The sequence below is a fragment of the Dermochelys coriacea genome, chromosome 17 (genome assembly GCF_009764565.3).
Source record: "Dermochelys coriacea isolate rDerCor1 chromosome 17, rDerCor1.pri.v4, whole genome shotgun sequence".
Lineage (NCBI taxonomy): Eukaryota > Metazoa > Chordata > Testudines > Dermochelyidae > Dermochelys > Dermochelys coriacea.
In genome coordinates, this window is record NC_050084.1 from 7,105,412 (window position 1) to 7,124,027 (window position 18,616).

An 18,616-nucleotide genomic window follows, 5' to 3' on the forward strand; every position below is an offset into this window, starting at 1 on the left:
AGAAAGTCGATGCTCTTCTGAGATGGCTAAATTTTTACTGAAAAATGTTACTGTTTTACTGAAAAGCTGGTCTGTGTGTATGAATTTCCAGTTTTTAAATTCTATTTAATGTGTGGGCCGTCAATATCAGTAAATGAGTTTTAGTGTGATATGTAACCATATTAGAATTATTTGAGATAATAAACTGGAGTATGATTAGGAGAAGTGGGGTGGTGATAAAGGAAAGCTTAGGCTGAATATCCAGAAAATTTCTGCCCAGGGTAGGCTGACTTGATAGTTCCACAAGGAGGTGGTGGTAGCCCCTTTGCTCGAAACATGTAAACCAGACTGGACAACATGCTAGTAAACATACGCTAAGGAACAATCCTGCTTTGGCAGGGACATGGACTGGATGGCATAAGGGAGCTTTTTCATCTATTATTTCTACAATTCTATGATGTGGGGAAGGTGATAAATCTTTGCAGGAGTGGGGGCCGTTGTTTGTCCTACACATTAAAGTAATGGACCTGACCTGCATGCAGATATGTTACCCACAGCTGGCACCCACAAGCAGTATGGGCAGACACCTGCAGCAGCTCTATTGTTGGGGAACCTATATCTAGTTAGTCACAATGTAAGTATCTAAACAAGCCATCTCAGCTACCGAGCATATTAGGCGTGTCTATGGATAAATAGGATTACAGCAAAACTCAGCTGTAAATATCCCTGTTGTTTATCTGAGAGGATCAGTGTCCCCTTTGGAGGCTTCCTTGTCTGGGTTAAATATGTAATTAGACAGGGTTTCCCCCACTTCATATTGATTATTGTATAATTACGTAATTGTAATTAATTACAAAATTAGTCCATATAATCTTTTCTTACCACTTTCCTTTTCGGGCTCAGCACACTTACTATATGGTTTAGTTACCTCTTCCCAACACGGTTTAACACTTATCAGTTGGTCCAACCTTCTGATAAGCTCTTTCATGTGCTTCTGTGTGGTTTCATCCAGAACAACTCCAACAGTTTCAAGAGGTTGGGTAGTAGATTTTTGCAACGTTCCACCAGCATCTTGGCTTTGCAACCTTTCCATTTAGTCTCTTGTACACGGGACTCCATGTAATTATGTGGTTTAAAACAAAAAAATTGTGGAAAAATGTTTACTTCTCTGCTGTAGTGAAGTGTTTGCTTTTGTAACTTCAAAATCACTGAAATCCCCATAATTTTTTTTAAATCCTATCCTCCATGCCCCAGTGCACCAAAAAAGAATGGAAAGGTCATCTTGAAAACTCTGATTACATTTGGGCTATATTCATTCCTTTTGTAACTCATCTGCTTTCATTAGAATTACACCTCAAATTTAGCCCGGTGGTTGTTTTTGTTTGTCTACTGCAAAAACAGTCACATGATTTCTTTTTAATTGTGTACATTTTTTTTTCAAGCAGAGTTTGTATGTGAAGTTCCAGTCCAGTGTGACTGTTTAAATCCCATAAAGCTGAACTTAAAATGGAAACACGGGCACAGTTCTAATTACAGCACACAGGAGACTGCTGCTATAATTATCCCGCAACCCCAGGTGCACCATCAACTTGTATCTTATTTATCATACTCCAGGTCATTTCCTGGTACTAAGTAAAATATAGTTTCTGATTTTGCTGGTTGTCAACCAAATTAAGGTCCAGATCTTGATCCCAGTTAAGTGAATGATGAAATGTCCATTGATTTCAATGGAAGCATGATTGAGAAGTAAGACAGTGATATTAATCACTCTGCAGCTATTATTCCTGCAAATATCGGCATGTAAGTGAAATCATACTCGGTTTACTGTATTTTACAGAACTCCCTTATCTTCACAGCAAAAGCTTTCTGACTTTTGGGGGGAAGTTGCCCTTGAAGTCGCTGATGGTTCCTGTACTTTACTTTTGTTTTGTTTAGAACTATATTATCTGAATTCAAAAGCACCAGCCATAGTGGTTAGCTTGTAAATGAACTTCCTTAAAAACACTACCACTTTCACCATGCAACAAATCCATTCCTGGTGCCATTCCATGGGGATGAATTTGGCCCAGTCGAGGATCCACTGACAAACTTCCATTGATAGCAGGAGGATCAGGCCCATTATTGTCAATCTCCTGGGTATTGTTGGTTGCCTTGTGTCCTACTGGGTTTTTTCTTTGTTAAGGTATACACAGCCTGATAAATTTGTATTCTAGTCAGTGTCTGAAACTAAGTAAGGCTTAGCTAGTCCCAATGACAACGTGCTGTTTCTGTTTTGCATGAGTGTTACTGACAGAGGCCCCTTTTCCAGCCTAGTGAATTGTAAGCTGTTTTCTTTAAAGATTTCATATCCCTTGCAGATATTCCCTTCACACAGCTTGCATTGCTCAGATTATTTATTTAGGACCTCATCCTGGGAAGTGCTGGGCAACTCTTGCAAGCTGTTGAGTGCCCTCAACACTCAAATGAGCTCAAAGAGTACTAAGGATTGACCTACATCTTTTGGGATTGGGTCCTTAACTTTAAAGGTCCTTGGGGCATGACCTTTGTTTTCTTATGTGTTCAAAGGGGTGTAGAAATAGTAACAAGTAGTCACTGGAGGCTTGACAGCTCCGCTCAGAAGTTGAATTAACCATATCACTGCAAAATGACATCATCTGTGACATCAGTTGTCTGGTACAAATACATTCCTTCTAAAGAAAAGGAGTACTTGTGGCACCTTAGAGACTAACAAATTTATTAGAGCATAAGCTTTTGTGAGCTACAGCTCGAAAGCTTATGCTCAAATAAATTTGTTAGTCTCTAAGGTGCCACAAGCACTCCTTTGCTTTTTGCGAATACAGGATTCTCTCTCTCAGAAATACTTAATTAGAAGAAAATTTAAATGCCAACCTCACCTAGTTTTTCCTCAGGTTTTCTATACATTTCAAGCCTTATAGATACTGCACATTCAAAATTATAGGGATAAACCAAGCATGATCAAGTGGATAGGGCACTGGACCTGGAACTAAGAATACCTAGGTTTTATTCCTGACTCTCACTGAGTGGCTGTGTGACCTTGGGCTAGTCATTCCACCTTTCTGTACCTTTGTTTTTCCTCACATCTTTTATCTGTCTTGCCTGTTTAGATTGTAATCTCTTTGGGGCAGGGGTTGTCTCTCTCATTGTGTGTGTGTGTGTGTGTGTGTGTGTACACACTAACTAGCAGAATGGGGCCTTGATGTCCCTGGGACCACTATGTTCCTGCAGTACAAATAAGCAGCATGGTAATTGTTCAGCACCTCTGAGAATTCAGCCCTAACATTGAGAGTCTCAATTTCTAAGGACTAACTTATTTAAGAACCTCTCAACCTGCTCACCTTGGGAGGCTGCCAAGGCTCACTCGAAAGCCATAATTACACTGTTTTTCCTTTGACTCTCCAGATTTTTCTTATTCATAACGTGACTTTTGAGCACTTTGCAGGAATAAATCAAACTTGTTCCATTTAATAGACACTTGATTTGTTTCAGATTTTAGGACCTGCGCTCCAGAGACTTATCACCATTTGAGGTGGAGAAGCCAATAATTGCCTACCTAAGCCAGAAAAAAATGTGTACTTACTCTCAAGTTAAAACAAGAAGTCAAAGTGAAGGAAGGATGGCTTTGCGGTTAAGGCATTGGACTGGATCTGGATTCAGTTGGCACTGCGGGCAAGTCACAATCTCTCTGTATCTCAGTTCCCTGTGTGTAAACTAGTGATGATGATCCCTTTTTTATTCCCTCCCATCCTGTGTCTGTTTAGCCGTTAAGCTCCTTGGACAGGGACTTACTATGTGCACATACATAGACTACCACAATGATCTTGGTTGGGGGCTCAAGGCAGTACTATAAGGCAAATAAATAATGCAAGGAAACAAGGTAGCCATGTCTTCATCTATTTGCCCATCAAAGCTGTTGGGTGAATTTTCAGTTCAATTTGACTGGACTGAGTGATCTTTTTGCCAAACAAATAGAAGGTTTGATTTGAAAAGTTCCATGTAAGGCTGAGGTGGCAAACTCTGTAGAAGAGAAGCTAAAATGTTATGTAGTCTAACCTGTCTGTCCAACCCATGCTCATCACTGGTAGCAATAGACTTGGTCTTTTGAGAGAGATTGGGGCAGTTGGCTTCCTTAAGGCATTGATAGACATACAGTCCTCAGTCTAGTGGCAGCAGCACTGGGAGTCAAAACAGGGAAGAATTGGGTAGAAGAGGAGTGAAACAAATATAAAACTCTTTCTTTAAAAAAAAAACAAAACAAAACAAACAAAACCTACTTGACATCACCTTTAACTGTCCCCAGATACATAGTACACAGTCATTCTGGATGAAATACTCTGTCCTACACACAGACTTGATTTATTCCCATTTATTGTTGCTATAATTGGCCTTTACCAAACCCTCCAGTTTAAAGTAGTAGTTTTTTTCTAAACTGTAAATATACTGGCTCTTGCTGGTTCCTCTCAATGGCCTACAGTTGTGTTAAAAAGATAATGGTATTCCCATTGTTTTTTCTATCTGAAATTAGTCTGGTTGGTAATCTATATAAATATCACATTTTATAGCCCCTTTGAGCTCAAAGATCACAAAGCACTTCGCAAATTTATATAAATATGCAACATGGAAATGCAATCATGAGTGGCATTGAAGGTGGCAACCAACTAATCCAGCAATGATGGAGAGGGGGAAATGTCGATTAAGAACCGAAGTGAATCTCTGCACCTACAAGAGATGCCAAGGGATCTTTGCTATCCATGCAAAGAAGATCAAATCTTCCCTCTACACTGCCTGGTACATGGTTAATCTATCTTCTAAGTAATGATGGGCTGAGTCCACCCTGATGGAATTTAAACTTTCAGTCCCTGAGAAAATTAGGTATTTCAATCCTGATGTTTAGTCCTAAGGGGGTAAGTTCCTATCTCCCCATCCCTGCCAGACCCAATTCACTTCTCCAAGTCTTTATGAAACTCCCCCATGCCATCATGAGGGTCTCATTGCCCCTACTACCCGCTTCTCATGAAAGCATCTTATTCTATTGCAAGAGAATGTTACTACATTGTTACAAATGTTGCCTTCCTCTGCCTCCTGTCAATGGTCTGAGCTTTTTCCTTCCCTTTGTGCTTTTTCCTGAGCAGTGTCAGCCTGATGGAGAAGGGGATACTATGGATAGAATAGACCCATGGTTGACTGCATGTTCCTGATGACCCTTGGCCTGGCTCTGACTAAGCCATCCTCACTTCCTTCCATTTCTTTCAACAAAGGCAAGGTTTATCTATTTGCTCAAGCATTAGCTTAAAAGTTGTTTTAAAAGTAGGAAAGGGCTGTTTTCCAAAGGACAAAAGGTGGGTAGCAAGTTGACTGGTTATTATTGCCACCTGGATGATCTGTTGTTTTTCTTCTGTGTAAAGGGCCCCAGACTCTGAAGACTTGTATCTATTTGTTACATAATATCTTGTTAAATATGCACCTCTCCTAATCTTTAGCTGCATGTACAAAGCACTGCAAGTGACAAAAAAGACCTCTCAGAAATTCCCTTCAGCTCACAAACAAAACTCCAACCAGTCTAGCCTCCTGAGAAACCTCAGTGCATAAGTAAACCCACGGGGCCTGCTGCAGGAAGAACACAGTCAGGCGTTGTCAGACTCTTGGAGGAAGTAGGTTACAGAACCTGGGTACAAAGATCATCTCCTTATCCAGGTCTTTGGGTGAAATGTTGCACTACTGAAGCCAACAGTAGTTAAGAATCAGGCTCTTTCTTTGAACTAGGTAATCTCAGAGCCCAATGTTGCTTCCATTGATATAAAAGCTCCTCGGGTGTAGAGTCAGGCCCTCCGTTCTGTAGGTCGCAGGTTTTGAGCAGTGACAGTGAGACACTAGTATATTCTGTTTTTTAAATAGATTTTTTTTTCATGGATGTAGATTTTTGTAATAGGAGCATTGTACAAATTAAAATAAATAGCAGCATATATACAGGTGTCTATCCCTTTTTATTTAGAGTCATTTCTAAGATGCCTGTAATGTCGAGCTCTTCACAAATATTAGTGAATTTATCCTGATAACCCCCTTTCCCCTGTGAGGCAGGGAAGTGTTATCCCTATTTTACAGGTGTGGATTCTGAGGCACAGAGAGGTTAAAGGAGTTGCACAGGGTCACACAGCCAGTCTGAGGCAGAGCTGAGACTTGCAGCCCAGCTGTCCTGACTCTGTCCTGTCTTAACCATAAAACCATCCTTATTCTATTAGGGTAGCCCTGGAAGCCCCCTCCAAGATTGGGGACTTATTGTAATTTTTGCTGTACATGTATATGAGAGCATCCCTGCTCTGAAGAGGTTACAGTCTAGAATAGGCAAGGTGAGAGAAAAGAAGTATTTTATTACCCCAGGTTGACAGATGGAGAGCTGAGGCAGATTTTTCACCTTCCTCTGTAGCATGGGGCATGGTTGACTTGAGGGAGGCTTCTCTGCTCCTTGAAGTCTTTAAACCACGATTTGAGGACTTCAGTAGCTCAGACATAGGTGAGGTTTTTCGTAGGAGTGGGTGGGTGAGATTCTGTGGCCTGCGCTGTGCAGGAGGTCAGACTAGATGATCAGAATGGTCCCTTCTGAACTTAGTATCTATGCATCTATGAAATGAAGGCTGGGATTATCAAATGAGCCGGCAGTCTAACTCCCTTTGGCTCTTTAAGTGACGAGCTCAGGGTCACACAGGCAGTCCTTAGCAAAGCTAGGACCAGAACCATGAATTCTAGACTCTCAGTGGGGTGCCGAAACCACCCCTCCCCCTTTTCCGTTTAACCTACCGCTAGTAGAACCTCAGAGTTACGAACGCCTCGGGAATGGAGTTTGTTCGTCAGTCTGAACAAAACATGGTTCTTTCAAAAGTTTACAACTGAACGTTCACTTTGTACAGTTTTGAAACTTTACTAGGTAGAAGCAAAATGCTGCTTTCCCTTTATTTAATTTTTTTAGTAGTTTGTTAAACAGAGTAGTGTACTGTATTTGCTTTTATTTTTTGTCTTTGCTGCTACCTGATTGCCTCCTTCCAGTTCCAAATGAGGCCTGTGGTTGATGGGTCAGTTCATAACTCTGAGGTTCTACTGTATCTTATTACTGATTATACTTTATTATCTGCACCCTGGTAGCATGGAAGTGCATGGACCAGGACCCCACGGTTTGCGTTAGGCATTGTACAAATGCCACAAAAAGAAAAAAAGTCTCTGCCCCCAAAGAGTTTAATGGCTTTGTCTCATCTGCTTTGCATTCCCTCATTTTTATCTGATTAGTGTGCTGACTGGGGGAGTGCCTTACCCCTTAATAAATAAATACAATCCTAAAATAGAAAGCAGTGCAAAGGAGACATGTAGGCTATGCTCCCGTGGCCATGGAGCCCCTCAATTTCCACCAGATGAAGTGAGCTGTAGCGCAGGAAAGCTTACGCTCAAATAAATGTGTTAGTCTCCAAGGTGCCACAAGTCCTCCTTTTCTTTTTGCGGATGCAGACTAACAGGGCTGCTCCTCTGAAACCTGCCCATTTCTTCTGGGTGGGTACAGCACCTTGGGCTCCCGCTTTGTGACTGGGGCTCCTCAAAGCTCCTGCACGACAAATAATCCAGTTCCCCGGCGGGTCCTGGGATCGCCGCCGCCTCCCCGTCCCTGCAGGCTGTGCACCGAGCCTGGAAGTGCTCAGCCGGCTCTGGGCGGCCTCCTCTCTCCCCCGCGGGAAGCGGCAGGGCGGAGGGCGAAGAAACCCAGGGCAGGGCAGGGGCGCGGCCAGCGCCGGGCTGCTGAACGTTGACCAGGACGGGGAGAGGCTGGGCTTGGAGAAGGGGCGGGCGGAGAGAGGCAGGAGGGGCGGGGAAGGATTCACCCTCCGCGGGCCGGAGCTTGGCTGGTCTCCCGCGCCGGCCGGGGGAAGGCGGCTCGGCCGGGTGCGGGGAGCGAGCCCGGGGCCATGGAGCGCTGGAAGGGCAGAGTGGCGCTGGTGACCGGCGCCTCGGTGGGCATCGGGGCGGCGGTGGCCCGGGCTCTGGTGCAGCAGGGCATGAAGGTGGTGGGCTGCGCCCGGAGCGTGGACAAGATAGAGGTAGGGGGGGCGGGAGGGGATGGGAATGGGGGGGGGAAGAAGGGAAGGAGCAATGGGAAGGCGTCTCTGGGGGATCCCCCCACCCCTCAATTTTGGGACCCGGGAGGGGGGAATCCCATGACACTTGTGGGGGGGGGGACACACACACACAGACTCATCCCCTTCCCCACTGGGGCGCAGCCTCTCCTCCCGCCCCTTTATTGTTAGCGCTCCCGGTGCGGGCTGCGGACAATGCCGGATTCCCCCCCCCCCTTCCCCGCACGTGGGGGAGCCGCGGTGCCTGGGGAGGGGGCAGCTCGGAGCCGGGGGTCTAGGGCCAGGTTGACGGGTCCCTCTCAGCAGCTGTGAAGGGGGGGAAAAAAACCTTCCAAGGGGGGGCGGCCCAGAGACACCCCCCCGCCCCGAGCGGGGATGGGGGGGGAGGTGAAAGAGATCTGGGGACTCAGTGCAAGCAGCCCCTGTCCCCATTATTCTTCCAGTGCATTTTGGGGGCAGGGAAGGTGTTGGGAAGTTGGGGGGAGGCCCTCAGTTAAACTCTTATTTCCCCATCTGAAATTGACAAGAGCTCTTCCCTTCCCACCTCTCAGGTCACCGGTTAAAGTTGCAGATCCCCTGATTTATAGTCGGCCCCCCCTCCCCCCCCCAGCCTTACACTCTCTATTGAGCTGTCAGGTTAAAATTCAAGGCCAAGATTTTTCCAAAGTGACTGGTAATTATGGTTGGCTCCATTATGGGGGGAGAGGGGGTCTCATTTGTGGTGCCTTGAAAGGGACCTGGTTTCCAGAAGGTGGGTTCTTAGCACTTTTTCAGCTTCAGATCCTTTGAAGGGATCTCAGGCTGGGCACCCAAAACCACTAGCTGTTTTTGAAAATCATGGCCCATATTTTTTTGAAAGTATCTCCTGTGTGTATTAGAAATAATGTATCTAGCTTAAATTTTAAAACTCAACTGAGTTCTCCTAATTTTTGCTGTTTGTTTACTTTCCACACTTTTCACCTTGGAAAATAGTCCTGTCAATTTCACTTCTGTTTATGAGCCCAGTTTATAGTCAGTTTTACTCTCTGGTTCTAGCACAATGCTGCAGTGTATGGGTTGCAGACATTTCAGGGAAATGAGCTGTAGCTCACAAAAGCTTATGCTCAAATAAATTTGTTAGTCTCTAAGGTGCCACAAGTACTCCTGTTCTTTTTGCGAATACAGACTAACAGGGCTGCTACTCTGAAACCTGTCATTACAAATACTGTTGCCATTGGAATTAAATTGTAAAAATTCCTGGAAATATTTCTATTGGTGTTAGGATTTCTAAAGACGAGTTTTTACAAAACCTAAATTCAGGGAAAAAATTGACCTGAGTGTCCCTCTAGTTAAATAATACTAATAAAACACTTTGTCTTCAGTAGATGAAAAGATGTATAGAAGTGCAAAGTATTACATTATGTAGCTGACTGTATATTAAAATAGAGCAGAAAAGAGGTTTGGATAGTAAAGGGTGTGTTGGTTAAGGAGGACCACAGGGAAAAAAGATCAGATAGTGTTATGAGGGTAGGGTGACCGGACAGCAAATGTGAAAAATCAGGACAGCGGATGGTGGGGTAATAGGAGCCTATATAAGAAAAAGACCCCAAAATTGGGACTGTCCCTATAAAATCGGGACATCTGGTCACCCTACATGAGGGAGATTGTGCAGGGTAGTTGGGTAAGGAGGCATTTTGCTTTACAAGGGCTTACCTCCATTGCAGAATTGTATAGTGTTTGAAAATGATTGTGAACAAATAAGTTAGCTGACATGATTCTGACCACATCTAAGTGGACAAATTGTATTCAGAATCATCATCAGGTCAGCTAAGTGTGATTCATGATCAGTCAACTGATATGAAGCTAAACACCATTTGTCCTGGTCTAGACAGACGACTCAGATGTGGTCAGCAGCATCATGTCAGCTAATTCAACTGTTAAAAATTATGTTCCAGCACAATACAGTTTTGCAGTGTAGAAAATCCGTAAGGGATAATAGAGGGATGGTGGTGAGATTACAGAGGGAGTTTAGTGCATAATGGTGAACATAACTTGTAACAAGATGTCCTTAACAACTAAGTGACCTCATGACTATATTTCTGTAAAAACCTCATGTGCTCATCCTCCTCTTTCTCTCATCTGTTATGGCTTTCACTTGTTGCGTCACGGCTACCAATATAACCTAAACTCTTTGGGGCAGAAACTGCAACGTGCTCTGTTAGAAAGGTTTCTGGTACACTTTGACTGTTACCCACATTAAAATAATAAATACCATAGTATAAATACTTACGAGTGTGTAAATTTCATAAAATGTAGCTGGAGAGGTGAAGAATGGTTTAGTATTCTACATAACTGTTCATGCCAGTTTGAAACCTAGTATTTATGAATGTGTATTATTTCCGGAAAGGGTCGTGAGTGAAGTTCACTAAAGATACCCAAGTCACCTGTGATTGTAAGGGTGAAATACATTCATGTATACACTTTTTTGGGGTAAGACTACACTTTGCTCATATCTGGTGGTTGCTGTTATAATGGTCAAAGGCACATTTAATTGACTCACCTAGCAATAAATGTAAAATATATTCTCTCCTTTGTCAGCTTGATTACACTTTGTACAGTAATTCAGTTTTATTACAAATCTTTTAGGCCCCCAACTCATCAAAACAGTTAAACACATGTTTAACTTTAAGTTCAATCTTGAATTCACTGGGTCCTACGTACATGCTTAAATGCTCAGATGAACTGGGGCTTCAGTGCGTAAGTTGGAAAATCCAGTTTTGGAGTCGAGGTATACCACTAGCCAACTATAATTATATTCCTCTCAGAAATCACTGGCTAGCAATTACTTATTATATTTTTATTAGGTTACATCTAAAACGTGTGTGTGTGTGTGTTCTATTTTGATTGTTAAATTTGTTGCCTAGCAATTTAGGTTTAAATCCTTTGAGGGGAAGTAGCTTGTTAATCTAGTTGGGAAAATTTAGGTTTTGCTAGAGAGTAAGGCATGCTTTTTTTTTCCTTTTTATATGGAAAGATTCCCAAAAGCTTGATTTATCCTTTGTCCAGACAGATCTTTCTGTGCAATATTGGCTCTACAGAGCTAGTTAAAAGCTAAGCAGTAGCATGGTTTATGTAAATATTGACAGCTTCTAATGATCTCCAGCAATGTATTTGGAAATTTGAGGTACTAAAAATGCTGGCTTTATTGTTATGCCCCTACAGAGAGAGGGAAAAATACTTCCCAACAAGCCTGAATTTGGAAATTTGGAGGCTAGAGCTTGGGGGATGGGGTGGCAAGATTCTGAAGACAGAAAATACATGTAAATAAAATATGGTGGAGCTTTGGGAGAGTGGCTGTGGTAATAGAGAAGAATACCTGAGACATCTAGGGAACATGGGAAGGAGGATGTAAATATCATGGCCAATAAGGCTTTGGGAAGACTTCTTTCTCAGAAGGATTTGATACCCCAGCTGCTTGTTTATTTTATTCAGGTCAGTTTCTTGGCTCTATTACCAATAGGGCTGCTGCAGATACATGTTTAATAGTCTCTGTTTGCCTTGTATAGTCTAGCCATGCAAACGAATTTCAACTTTTTCTTTCATCAGCTCTTCCCCTGAGATTTCTGCCCTGTTTCTAATCAGATTTTTCACAAAGCTCTTTGTTCAAAGAGAAGAATTGGAGGTTGTACTGTTAAGTTTTAAACATAACTCAATCAAAATCCACCTTTATTTACCACCTACTGCCTGTATTTAAGATATCATTTTATTGTTTTTTAGCTTCTGTGTTGTAGGAAAGTATTACTTTAAAATTGTCTGAAAAACAGAATTGGTTTATGTTCTGAACTGACCGGGGGCTACACAGCATTTTAAGGCACTTATATTTTACGTGTGGTTTAATACATTTTATCTAGGCCTTGTAAATCCATCTGAACATTGGAGAAATGCTGGTCTTCCCATAATTGAGGTTAAAATAGCTTTTCATTTTAAACACAGTTTTGTTCCTACAGCAAACTTCCCCAGAACTAAACAAAATTAGCTGAAATGTTATAGATGTGATTTTTTTTGTAATGCCAGTGTAGGAAATTTTTTGGGCAAGCCTAAGGTGTATGAAACAAGTTATTTGGGACCATATTCATATATATATTTTGGGGACACTAAAACTCCAAAATGGTTTGGCCTAAAACCTCCAAATGGGTTTTAATCTGTTGGTGTTGGCAAGAACTGGTACCTTGGAGTAGTTTTGTGGATGGAATTGTGCAGTTATTTGAAGCAGTTTTTGCACAGCTTGACAACTCTGTGGAGTTTATATAGGGGAGAGAGAAGTGGGCTGGTATTCAGGGGAGCAGAACAGAGAGATGAGAGTTACACCTAACCAGTCAGGAAGCAAAAACAATGTCATGTGAGCCATCTTGCCAATCAAAATTAACTAATATATTTTGAGTTTAAAATATTAGATAACCACAATTACCTTCTTCTAAGCAAGTTATGATAGTAGTATTTGCCAAATAAGACAAGGTAAGAAGTATTTGCCAGATAACTCTGAACAATGAATGAATCTGAAAAATGTATAAGCTGGGTGTGGACGATTTGCAAATAGAGAATGGTCATGAGGGCAGATTCTCAGCTGAACAGATCAACGTCACTCCAGTGAAAGCAAGAAGCTAAGCTGATTTACCAACTAGAATCAGGCCTTCAATTCATTAAGTATATTGTTCCCTATGAGTTATTCATTTTGCTTTAGTTTAAAACCAAAGCCAAGTACTCCAGTCTTGACTCCATAGGTAAACCCTGCAAAGAAGGGGAATTTAAAATGTCTGTAGTCATAGGCTACAAACTTTTTAAAATCTTCATCAGGTCCTACTTCATTTAAAAGTCCTCCATCAGATATCTCCATCTTAGATGCTAAAGGTAAAATCCTGACTCCACTTAAGTCAATGGAAGTTTTGCCACTGACTTCCCTGGGCAAAGATTTTACCCAGAGTCCAAGCCAAAGCCTATTGAAGTCAGTGGAAAGATTCTTATTTACTTCAGAAAGCTTGGGATCGGTTCCTGTGAGCACAGGGCAGAATTAAGGAAATTGGAATGGCCTCAAAATCAGTATTGTCAGCCCCAAGCATTCAAAACTCACAAGTCAACATTTTTTGGGGACTGATCTTTGTCTTCTGTTTTTTCAGCTATTGGTGTGTTTGTGGGTAATATTTTCAAACTTTTCTCCACAACCATGAGAGCTAGTAGCTTTCTTTAAAAAAAAAAAAAAAAAAAAAAAAAAAAAAAAGCTGTGTCTCATGTAATCACGTGACTCTAGGGGCTAGGGCTTTAAGAAGAACATCTCATATCTTGAGAGTCTCAATAAATGTGTGACAGTAGCAACACTGCATTTCCATACATTCTAATATTTTGAGGGTCAGGAGGTGCTGTGTTTTATTTTTAAAGATATAACTTAAAGGTCACCTATACAGGACAAAACAAACAAAACATCTTTATGAAATGTAACAAAGGCGTGAAAGGTGTTTTTTCTTTTCCTTTTTTTGTGTGTACACTAGAAATTCAGGTTTTGTCTAATTGGATACTTCATGAAAACTACGAGGATGATGAGATCATAACGGACAAAGAGCTGAGCAATTTGTCATGAGGGAAACAGGTTTATTGTCAGATTATTTAAAACTCTATTGTCTTTTGGCTATTTAACATTTCCTTTTTCTTTGTAATATCTTGTAAATGATGCCATTGTATGAGTTTTCCTTTAAAAAAGAAGCCATTTCCAGTATCGCCTTGGTCACAAGTCCTTCTAAACTAGCTTTATAATAGCTTTCATATGGGGTGATTGGTTAGCATCAGATCCTCCTAAAACTTGCTGTTTGCTATGGAGGCATAGCGGAACTTGTCAATAAGATTGTGATCTGTGGAGGGTCAGGTTAGTCCATTATGATAATGAAGCGCTCTAATCTGAAGTTGGATAACATTATACATATGCCAGAGTAATGTTTTGTCATAATCTGTCAACGATTGTTTACCCCAAATTTTTTATAAGGTCAGAACTCCTGGGTTCTGTTCCCATCTTTGTTTGATTCTCTGTGCCTCAATTTATTGATCTGTAAAAGGGAGATGCTCTTGCTTACTTAACTCACCAAGTGTATTAGGAGGTGTAATTATTTAGGGGTTGATCCAAAAGCCCATAGAAATCAGTGGGAGTTTTACCAATTATTTTATAAGGCTTTGGATCAGGCCCTTAATGTTTGTAAAGCAGTTTGTGGTTCTTAGGTGAAAGGAGTTATACAGATGAAAATTATTATTGACATTCCATGGCAGGCTTTGGTAAAGTGGCCTTTTATCTTGCTATTTCCTTTTCATTTAATCTTCATTATCATATCTTTAGACAGGCATTAAATCTGCACAGTTCCTAATCCGCCTTTTGCTCTTTTAGGTATCCATAAGCACTGGCATATGGTAATGCTTACATCTGAACCTTTTTGAAAAATTGCAGATAATATCCTGCAAGTGGGTTGCGTAGTTTACTTGGAGCTAGAGTTTTTGTATATTTAGTTAATCTAGTTGGACTGGTCTTTGTGAAACTGTACTCCTCACTCCACCCAGTTACATTATCCATCCATTCACAAAGGAGTTCTGCCCTGCTTGTATGAAACACAAACATGAATGAATGTTCACTCTGAAACTTGAAACACAGATGATCATCTTTCACAACATTTACTATCCGGTGAAGCAACATAAGCACCATTGTAACATGTATACAGACTTGCATTTAAAGTGGTGTTTTACTGAATATTGGACTTCTGCTGTGCATCTGTGGTACAGAAGTACTGGTTAGTTTACTGAGCTGTGGAAATGCATCCGATGAAGTGAGCTGTAGCTCACGAAAGCTTATGCTCTAATAAATTTGTTAGTCTCTAAGGTGCCACAAGTACTCCTTTTCTTTTTGCGAATACAGACTAACACGGCTGCTACTCTGAAACCTTTACTGAGCTGTGTAACTGATGTTGGTAATTGCACAAAACTTTTAAGGAGAGACTTTCCAAAGCATCTGAAAGATTTAGGACAGGAAAGTCAATGAGGCTTGTGCTCTCTAAATCTCATAAGTGCTTTTGAAAATATCAGCTTAATGGTCTTTGTTACTCAAACTTTTCTGGCAAAAGTACATTATGTATAATGTGGACCTCAGAAATGCTATCTTTTAAAATCTTTGCTTTTTATTAAAACCAGCACAAAATGCACATTTTTATACTGGTAATTTATTTGTATATAGATTGGGTTGCAGAGTACCCAAGTGTCCCAGATAAGACCAAGTTCCATATTCTAATTCTGTTTAGTTTCTTATATCACTGTAGAATCTGAGCATCTTCCAGTTGTGCATGAAGTAATGCACTAACATCTGTTTTGTGTGGGCCATTCTTTCTCTCAACCTGTCCCCAGGGCGGAATTGGATGTGCAGTGTAGTGATTTGTTTTGCTAGGGTTTTGGTTGATTGGTTGGTGGTCATAGTTAAGTGTCCACATTGCTCTGTTTTTGTGTTAGAGGAGACAAGGTTAAAGAAATGCAGCTTGCACTTGGAACAGAGGGTGGGAGGTTTCTGGTGGTCCTTAGCTCCCAGGGAAGGTCATTCTGCCGTCTCAGACTGGCCCCCAAGAAAGCTGTTTCCTGCACTGACAAGCTTTAACCCTATGTTATAGAAAGTTCCATTTTGGAATGGAGTTGTCAACCATAGTCCTCATCTTGGAGATGTAGGTGATCTTTTAGATATCCTGGGTGCAGGCCCTTCAGCATCTTGAGGGTAAAGGCCTTGAACTTGACTATGAGAAACCAGTGTAAAGAGTGGAGGTCAGATTTGTTTGCTAGGCATTATACAAACTCATAGGAAGACATGAACTCTGCCCCAAAGAACTTAGAATCTAATTTGAAAGTTGCGAAAAGGCACAACACAATTCCCATTGAAGTCAATGGAAAGTCTCCTGTTGACTTCAGTGGGAACTGGATTGGGTCCCAAGTGAGTGAAACCTGTGGTACTGGAACATTATTTATAGTGGGGGTGCTGAGAGCCATTGAACTAAACTGTAAATCCTCTATATGATGGGAACCACTTGAAGCCAGAGGGTGCAGCAGCACCCCCAGCACCTGTAGTTCCAGCACCTATGAGTGTAACAAATATTAGCTAGGAAGTAGGGAGAGGACAAAGGGAAGATTAAAAAGAACATGTGGTTACATAGATTAATTTATAACTTGGTGATTTCAAATAAGTCAGACTGCTATTCCTGACTGCTGCTCCTCTGCGCCATCACTCTAAGGCTGGTTTCTTGTAAGCATCACAGGGGCAGTGGGTCTTGAGTAGGGATATGAAAGATGAGTGGACCTATGGATTAGTTCAGGGAGAGCATTTCATGTGTAAAGGGCAGTGTGGAAGGAAGTCTGGGGATGTTTGGGAGAGAAGCAGGCAAATGGAGTGTTTACGGCTGGCATCAGTGGGAGCGATGGGAGCAATGCAGTGAGAGACAGGAGCAGATGAGCCCGGAAGGGAATTAAAGGGGAAGAGAAGCAACCTGCATCTGATGCAGTGGAAATGGAAAGGCAGTGGAGGGGTCAAAAAGAGCCATGATGACATGGACTATTTGAATGGATTGGAGAGAGGTAGTGTGGGTACTGAAGAAGCAAGAATGAGGGAGGAGGCAAGAGTAGGCAAGATGGGTTGGTACAGTACGTATCTCACTGATGAATTAAAATCGAATACATTGATATATAAACCATCGTAACTCTTGTATATAGAAAATAAATCCAAGCCATCTTTAACTGGGGGAGCATAAATGGTACGGTTTAAAAACAAAACCAGATAATCATATTCATAATCTCTAATCCTTCTAAGGTAAACTGGCTGGAACCCCTGTGTGTAGATGTTTTATAACCTACTGCAAATTGGTGACTGAGAGAATATGTAATCTTGTGGGGAATTTATCTAGGGCAATAAATACTATGTCAAGATTTCTTAATCTCTCGGAAAATCAGATAAGAGCAAGAGGCAAGATTATAAAGGAGTTGCCAAATTGTGGTTTGGGGTTTTAAGCAGTGGTGGGAGTGGTACGCTCTTTACTTGACTTTGAATAAAAGTAAAATGTTAGAGCTGGTCAAAAATGTTGTGAAAAATGAAAAATTTTGGATCAGCTCTATGAAATAGAGCATGGGCCATTATTATTTAGTTAGAGCATCATTTGATTTCAGTGAGTACAGTACTTACCGTGTGGTTTGATTTGGATCGATAGTTATTTTATCTGTGTGGCACAATAAAGAGCTAATTTAGTCATTTGGATTTATCCTATATAATAATGTCCCGTAGTGATGGTCTAAAATAAAATACTGTACAGGCCCAATCCAGTAACTGTGACTCACATAAAAGTTCATTACTCAATTAAGTCAGTTTCTCACCAGCGAAAGTCTTTAAATCTTAATCATGGCACTACGCTTGTGAGTAAGGGTTACTTGTGTCAGTTGTACAATTGTGGTGGTCTTCTATAATTAAAGTTTGGAGGAATAAGATAACTCTGCAGGAATAAGATAACCCTGTTTTTTCTGTGCAAGTCTGCTAAATTAATTTGGCTAAAGACTTGTTTTTAAGTGGGAATCCTTGAGGCATTTAAGCAGTAATACAGTTCTTGGTGGGTACGGAAACCCAATATTTCCAGGTTTTCCAAGGTTTAAGTACAGATGTATTCAATGGTTTCAGAGTAGCAGCCGTGTTAGTCTGTATTCACAAAAAGAAAAGGAGTACTTGTGGCACCTTAGAGACTAACAAATTTATTTGAGCATAAGCTTTCATGAGCTGCATCCGATGAAGTGAGCTGTAGCTCACGAAAGCTTATACTCAAATAAATTTGTTAGTCGCTAAGGTGCCACAAGTACTCCTTTTCTTTTTGAGATGTATTCAATGTTCTTGAAGGGTATGCACTGCTGGTCAACCTTGATTCCACATTACTAAAGTTTTTGGGCAATGCATGTATTAAAGTAAAGCATGTACTTAAGTGTTTTGCTGGATTGGCCCAGAGCATTTAGTACTTTGCATTAAGCGACTCACTTGTGTGGTTTCTCTTATCTTCTGTGTGGGAGAAGAATTGTGTGTACAAGCAATGTTTTGTTCTGGGTGTTGGACTCTGTGATCTGCAAGGCTTTTTCCATCTTGAATTTCTGACTTCCGTTTCATAAAACCATTTTGTAGTCTGAAACCTGCGTGTGTGAATATAGCATTTTTCTTTGGGTGTTGAGAAGGGCACCCTGACAAATTTGTGAGTGTTGTAACTGAGAAGACTTGGTAACACAGCTGAAAGTTTAAAAACTCGTATGTTTCTAAAGTAGCAAGAAAATTCAAGCAATATTTGAGATCTGTTCATGTCACTGAGAATAAAATATCCCATCTCCTGGCTGATGCAACATTCTCTGCTCCTCTTACTTAAAAATGTAATGCATCAGTTACATTTTGCAACACTTCTACACCTGAGATAAAATTTGAGTATTTATTGGTAAGCGTAGGG

General features: G+C 41.2%; 1 protein-coding gene across 1 annotated transcript in view; it reads left to right on the top strand.

The window, feature by feature from the left end:
* The first annotated feature begins 7,821 nt into the window (after positions 1-7,821).
* Positions 7,822-18,616, top strand: part of DHRS11 (dehydrogenase/reductase 11) — a 71,659-nt gene continuing 60,864 nt past the window's right edge. The window contains exon 1 of the mRNA XM_038376320.2: positions 7,822-8,075. Within this exon, the coding sequence (XP_038232248.1) occupies positions 7,944-8,075 (132 nt within the window). The 5' untranslated portion in view covers positions 7,822-7,943. The remainder of the gene's footprint in view (positions 8,076-18,616) is intronic.